Here is a 6,905-nt window from a genome sequence, read left to right as displayed (position 1 = left end):
TTAGTGAAGAAGGTATTGTGAACAAATTAACGTTTTTCCTTCTTCGTCTACTACTTAACACACGCGATATGTACTTCCGAGCGTGACAGCCAGTGAGTGAGGCGAAGAAGCTGATTAACTGCTGATTAATCGCACACCGTAGCGTAGCTTGCTTGGATACTGACAATTTCATAGTATTGCGTATGCATGTGTGCGTGTGTGTGTTGATTTTGATTATGTTTATGTTTGTGTTTTCCATTGCTATGCGTTTGTTATTGTATTGTTTTCTTGCTTACTATTCTTATATACTATTATTAAGTAGCTGTACCACCCACCCTTTCCCCTAACACGCCTTTGCTACCCTTACAACGATACGGATTTATGTGGCTGCTGAGCTATGCTGAAAACAATTCCTTTTGATTGCTGGAAATTACTATTGCCATTGCTGAATCTCACCGCTCTTCACTCTTGCGTTATCTCGAAACCGATTTCCATAGGGTTCGTGTCTTGTTTGTGGTGGTGCTGCCGTGCCATCAAGACCACCACCACCACCAACTAGTAGGTGGGTCGTTTGTACCGTTCCTGTAATGACGAACGGGTTCGAAACCGTTTAATTGTCCCGCTTGAACACTCCCTTGGCGTCAGTGCGCACATTCACTGCGTCCGGATTAACACAGGTCGGAATTGCGTTCGACCATTTGCCGTTCTTCAGACACTTGAGCATCTTGGCACCCCGTAGCTCCAGTCCAGCGTCACACGTGAACGTGATGCTTTCACCGATGGAGTAGTAGAACTTCACCGACGACATTCGGCCACTGATGGCGGTGCCGGGATACGAGCAAGCCTGCACACCTGTTGGAGAAAAAGGTAATGCCGGGTAAGGTAAAAGAAAGCGTGAGGAGATCCTCACAGGAATTGCTTAGCAAATGCTACTTACACTTGGGTAAACCTCCCGACCAGCGGCCATTATCCTGACAGGCGATGATTGGTTGTCCCTGCATCATGTACTCCGGATTGCAGTTGAACTGTACCACATCACCCGCCCTGTACGGTGGTGTGCCTTGAGCGTAACCATTCTGTGGTGCTCCCGGATGAAAACACTGTACCTCTGTCATAGGAGATTCTTCTTTACATCTTCTTCTCTACGTCTGCATCTACAAAGCAACTTACCGACGCACGATGGGAAAGGACCACCCCATTCACCCGTTGGCAAACAGATCGCCTCACTAGGTCCCCTCAATCCGTAACCCGGTGGGCAAGAGAATGCAGCTCGTCCTCCAACTTCCCTGGACAAAATGGCAACTCGAGGTGCTGACCCATTGCTGCTCGGTTGTATTGGAACCTCACCGCACTCAACGCTCTCACACACGGGTAACGGTGCACTCCAGTTGCCGCTCGGTAGACAGGAGATCTCCGGTGTACCGATCAGTGCATTACCGTTCGTACACGAAAACAGAACCCGTGTACCCATCATTGTTTCTCCGGTGCTTGCGGAGAGTCCTCGCCGTACCTGTATTTCATTACAATGAACTGCCTGCATAAAGACAAAACAGTAATAGTAGATTCCGAAAACGAGCAAAGTAGTAGCAGCGGTGACATACCTTCACGATCACCTCAACCGTATGCGTATGGCGTGCAGGTGTAACACAGGTGAAGCTACCAGAGTCATCCTTCACCGCGTGCATGATGCTAATACGATACTCCAACTGTGGATCACGACCCTCATCCGAGCTCCAGCCTTCCGGATACTTGCTGCAAATAAAGCATCAAGGGCTCTTCTACAAATCTGATCACCCTAAGCCAATAAGCGTCCCAACAACATACCGATAATCGTGGCTTACATTCCATCGTGGATTTCCAAAGCGACGCATCCACAGACACTCCAGATGTACGGTCGTGCCCGGATACACGATCAACTTTCCATCATTGCTCTGCGCAATAGGTCCATTCTGGTGGCGTATCAATATGGTTGGAGGTTTCTCCACTGCAAAAGCAATTAAATGATGTGATCTGTTACAGTTCCAATCAGTTTCCTTCATCGAAAGCGACTTACTTGCATAGTCATTTTCTTGATTCAACCCAAAACAGGATGGTTTTTGACCGCTCCACTCCGAACGGACGCATGTGCGCACACTAGTGCCGATCATTGCGTACTTTCCGATATCAACACATCTGTTGAAGAAGTGGTGAGAATATTTTGTTCAGGAAGATAGGATATATTTCATAAATACTTCAAGAGACAAAGAGAGCGATCGGTCCAACCACAAAAAATCGAAAACTAAACCCAAGAGTGTGCTGTATAACTATCCAACTTTAAGCTGGTAAATTAAGTGTCGAGTTTGGTGAGTTTGAGAGACCAAGAGCATCGATTCCAAAGACCAGAAAGCCATCAAGTTTAGCATAAGAAACCGACTACAATTTGTTTTGACACAATCAGCATTGCCGAATTTGTGACAAGCACATTCAACACGCCATTAAAACTGCCTTATCGCTTCATCGAAAACGACTCTTGAACGATTAGACATTACATTAGTCATAAACTCCTACACATTTTCTAAAGATTCTTCCAAAAGATTTCATCGTTGCGGAAAATAACTACAACTTTCTCTCCAATGCTAGGCACAGCTCTGTTTCCGATTCGTTAATACAGCAATTTCCTAGAAACAACTTTGCAAACAACACCAATGCCAAGGTCTGCACATCCTGTACATCAGAAGGAATATTCTTTTTAATTGGAAAATTGGCAAATCGTCACTTCCAGTAGAGTGTGTTCGTGTTCCGGTGGAGGGGAGGATCGTCCAAATTCCAACACAAAAACGAAAAAAAAATTAGGAATAGAAAGAAGGCACACCCGATGGTTCATTTTCAATTCAATCATGCAATATGATACCTTTTTTGTATCGACGCTGCCACCGGGCACAGCACGGCACGGGTCTATCAAATTAAATCGCATTCATTTCCCGCTTCATCAACACAAACAAAGCGCCTTGTGGGCGGTTCAATCACAGCACAGTCCATCACCAGCATCCGTACAGTTTTCCGGCCCTTCTTCCTTTGCACCAGGCGAAAAAAAAATCCGGAGACCAACTTTCATTGCGCTACTCAGTAACGCTGAAGGATGGGTTTGTGTAAAACATGTCGAATCCAGCAACAAAAAAATGGTTGGCATTTCATTCATCCGAAATCAGTCGTCAGTCATCGACAGGGCAGGCACTCTCCGTCACGGCTTCTTGGTTTGGCTTAATCAGATAAACTTTTCCGGCCTTAAGTTTTCCCCCGGCTCGTCCGTACGTCAGTCAAAAGTGCCATTTTTATGTCGATTAGCAATCGAAGTGTGATGTTTATTCAATCTCTGACACAAAAGTTAACGAACCGTTCGAGGACTCTCAGTGTTTCGCAGTAAATGGACGCCTAGCGTCATCCTTTCTTTCTTCAATAAAGGAAAGCTCCCTACTACTACCAGTTTTTAAAACGATGCGATCAAATAACGAAAGCATAAGCGAAAACTCACAAACACTAACAAAACATTACCCCAATGGGGTACCGGAAACCGATTCGAAAAATGGAAAATAAAACAAAAATCACCGAAGCTTCAGGAGTCAGGAGGATCTCAGTTAGCTCATTTCGGACAAGTTTCGCTGTTTCATCATAGTGGTTTCTCAGAATTTAAAGCAAGTGGCATAAATAGTCACATCAGTACAATGAGCTCTGTGCCACCTTGAAGCTGCCTCACTCAAGAGAAGTCTTTAGTGGGGAAAAGCTCTTTGCGAAGAGCTCCGTGAAATAAACGAAGACAACAAAAAAAATACAACACCCTCTTGAGAAGCAGAAGGCAAATCGCTTTATTTGATAATGGTAATGGGATGGGTGAGCAATACACACACACCAAGCCGGAAACGAGGACCTCCGCGTCACGAATGATCACAATTGCGTGAATGCGTGTCTGCTGAGCCACTGATAAGGGCAGTAAGTACAGAGGGTGTGAGACATCAGCTGCAAAACCGTTTGATCACTGTACCGTACCGCACAGCGGACCGAGAAAAGAGGGTACGTTGGTCAGAGTGTGCTTAAAATTTGCGCCACACAACCCAAAAAAAAAATATACAAACAACTTACAAAACAAAAACTTCATTTGGAAAAAAGTTCACGAGAAAAGCGATTTCACTAACGAACTGCAGTCGCCGGCACAGGTGGGCTAACATCAAATAAATGTCACCGTTTCCGGTAAATAATGTTTTCCGGGAATTGTTGTGCTGTTGAAGTTGTTTCAATTTTGTTTTGTTTCCGGTTTTTTGTTGCTAAACGAACGGCACGAACTAGATGTTTGTTAGATGTATCATATTAGAGCTAAGTTAATTAAATTGTGCATTGAAGAATATTGTAGAGTTCGTGGTGTGGGCGATTTTAATTTTGATTTCACGAAACGATTTGATTAGAGCTAAACAGAGGTTTTAGTTGGGGTACAGATTGCTGTACCCATCAGTTTACAGCAACTCTTACTTGGGCGTGAAAAACTCAACACCGCAAAAAAAACTGTCCAAGTCAAGTATCGAATATCTGCAATTCAAATAGCCCTGCAATCTGTTTAGTACTGTTGCTCTTTCTCGAATAGAATTGAAGTAGAATCGTTTTAGATAATTCTATATAAAAAATAATGTATGTACTTTACCGATGAAAGGAACACCAACAATGAATCGATTTTGTTATTTCATCTCAAAAATCCCGTAAGTTCATGTTGTTGCCTTATGGAACGGAAGCCACCTTAAGGCTTATGAAAAATTGTTTTTAAAGCTGTCCAAAAATCTTCGTTTCACACTCCCATAGTCCACAGGCTCCACGGTTCCACGACTTCGAAAATTCAATTCCCTTTCAGGGATATATCCACCCTTCTACTCACTAAAAACCCCACAGCACTCACAACACAAAGCACACGCAGGCCACAAACAGCAACGGATCAATGCAACCATTTTACAGTACCAATCCGTACGGCACAACTGGCGGAACGCGCGCCCATTTTAACAAACAAGTGGTTCTCGCACAATCGAATACTGTAACACCATTCACTTGTAACAAGGATTTCGAATATCGAGTGGTGGCACAGCACCAGAAACATTCCCCGGAAACAAAAAATAAAACGTGCTGCATCAGTTTTTACTAACTGCAGCATCAACGCCCACCTTACTACCTCTTTCTCCATCTAGGTCGGGCTGGCTCAATTAGAGTACGAAAAATTAATCCAATCCATCCACCAGCTGGCGAGTTTGTGTGTGCGCCAGAGAGAAAAAGTGAAACAAAAACAAAAATAGAGGAAAATTTGTGAAAAATTTGCATCGAAAATCACTCCACCATCGCTGCCGCCGCCGAAAACCTAGCCTTGGCCTGGTTGGTTTCGATTGAAGTGGTTCGGGCAAGCGGCATCTGAAGGACTAGCTCGTACAACAATGCAAAAAGTGAAGTGATTTCTCAGTGTGGAATTAATACGATTTTTTCCTCCGTAAGGCCGGGAAAAGCGTCGTGAAAACGGCACCCGAAATTCGTTACAGCAACTAAAATAGTCCAACTTTTTGCCCGCTCGTGTGCTCCCTTGCACCATCATGGATGAAGTGCACGAAAAGATGAAGAATTTTTTAATTAATTCCGACACGAGTGGTATCGAGTTGGGCGAGTTTCTAGCAAACCGATTCCCCGCACCGGTTGCACCCTATCTTGCCCTCTTCCCGCCGGGGACTGGCCAATGGATACGACGACGTTTGGGCAACCGATGGAGGGTGGGTTCTCTGGTGCTGCTTCTAGTGCTCCTGCCGCTACTGCTGCTCACCGTGATCAACCACACGACAATCGGAGAAGGCGAAGGACGACGATGGCGACCACCGCTGGCAACGTTGTTTGCAAATGAAGATGTAAATGAGAAATGGAATTAATTTCGCGTAATGAACGCTTTCCTCGCGAGTTTACATATTTTCGCCGAGCGAACGTCTCTCTGCGTTCTGTTTGAAGCGCATCCTTTTCCAGTTTGAAAACATCAAAAAACGGACTCCTTTCTTGCTCTATTTGCAGTGCATTCTTACCATGCCGGCGCAGTTACAGAAAGCGTTTCGACCACCGGAGAGTTGTGGCTTCTGTCGGGCAGTTCACGGAACCGTTCCAAGGCTGTCGAACGTGAGTCCGGTGGAGTTTGCTCGTAACTATGCATACCGTGGTGGACCAGTTATTGTGACGGATGCCACCGTAAATTGGACCGCTGTCGAGCGCTTTGACTATTGGTTCTTCAAGCGTGTGTACGAAACGTACGGAACAGGACCGAAAGCAGAACGGTGTCAGTTTTTCCCTTATCAGACGGGATTTCGGGACATCCGGGAAGCGTTGTCACTATCGGAATCACGCGTCCGATACGACCCGGGCACAGAACCGTGGTACTTCGGATGGAGTAACTGCGATCCGGCAATTGTGAAGGTGCTGCGAGAGCATTATCAACGTCCATACTTTCTACCGGCCGATTCGGAGAACAGTGCTATCGACTGGGTATTTATGGGTGGGCCTGGTCTTGGAGCACACATGCATGTAGGTAGTGTTTGGAAGGAGTGCTGAAGACAAACTGTCTCACACAATCTAGAAATTACCTCTCCTCTCAGGTCGACAACGTTCGTCTTCCATCCTGGCAATCTCAACTGAAGGGAGCCAAAGAGTGGATTCTTGCACCACCGCCAGAATGTTTCTATCAGTGTGAATTCTTATCCGTCGTTGTGCAAACCGGGGAAACAAGTATGTACTCTGAATAACTCATTTAATATGTTTTTTTCTAACTCTGCCACTTCCTTCGCTCAGTTGTTCTAGACACCAACAAATGGTACCACAAAACGAACGTTCTTCCCGGCCCGATCAGTATCACCGTTGGAGCAGAATACGACTAAGCTACGTCCACCTAC

General features: G+C 45.3%; 2 protein-coding genes across 2 annotated transcripts in view; one reads left to right on the top strand and one right to left on the bottom strand.

Annotated features, from left to right (window-relative positions):
• Positions 1-544: 544 nt before the first annotated feature.
• Positions 545-6,905, bottom strand: part of LOC126563780 (uncharacterized) — a 347,215-nt gene continuing 340,854 nt past the window's right edge. Inside the window, exons 14-19 of the mRNA XM_050220514.1 lie at positions 2,033-2,151; positions 1,804-1,963; positions 1,581-1,731; positions 1,150-1,513; positions 917-1,087; positions 545-831 (exon numbers count right to left, since the gene is read on the bottom strand). Coding sequence (XP_050076471.1) covers positions 590-831; positions 917-1,087; positions 1,150-1,513; positions 1,581-1,731; positions 1,804-1,963; positions 2,033-2,151 — 1,207 coding nt within the window. The 3' untranslated portion in view covers positions 545-589. The remainder of the gene's footprint in view (positions 832-916; positions 1,088-1,149; positions 1,514-1,580; positions 1,732-1,803; positions 1,964-2,032; positions 2,152-6,905) is intronic.
• Positions 5,518-6,890, top strand: LOC126564983 (uncharacterized). The gene is made up of 4 exons (XM_050222117.1): positions 5,518-5,879; positions 6,037-6,540; positions 6,612-6,741; positions 6,805-6,890. Exons 1-4 carry the CDS (start codon positions 5,574-5,576, stop codon positions 6,888-6,890), a joined length of 1,026 nt encoding a protein of 341 aa, XP_050078074.1. The 5' UTR covers positions 5,518-5,573.

The sequence above is a fragment of the Anopheles maculipalpis genome, chromosome 3RL (genome assembly GCF_943734695.1).
Source record: "Anopheles maculipalpis chromosome 3RL, idAnoMacuDA_375_x, whole genome shotgun sequence".
In the NCBI taxonomy this organism is placed as follows: Eukaryota; Metazoa; Arthropoda; class Insecta; order Diptera; family Culicidae; genus Anopheles; species Anopheles maculipalpis.
Note: the sequence above shows the minus strand (reverse complement) of the source record. Positions and strands in the feature narration are given on the sequence as shown.

What these genes read in the sequence shown, in the direction of transcription:
- LOC126564983 (XM_050222117.1), top strand. Translation starts at nt 5,574, where the DNA reads ATGGATGAAGTGCACGAAAAGATGAAGAATTTTTTAATTAATTCCGAC. An exon ending in GTCTTGGAGCACACATGCAT is followed by an intron (nt 6,541 to 6,611) that starts GTAGGTAGTGTT and finishes CTCTCCTCTCAG; the next exon opens with GTCGACAACGTTCGTCTTCC. An exon ending in TGTGCAAACCGGGGAAACAA is followed by an intron (nt 6,742 to 6,804) that starts GTATGTACTCTG and finishes TCCTTCGCTCAG; the next exon opens with TTGTTCTAGACACCAACAAA.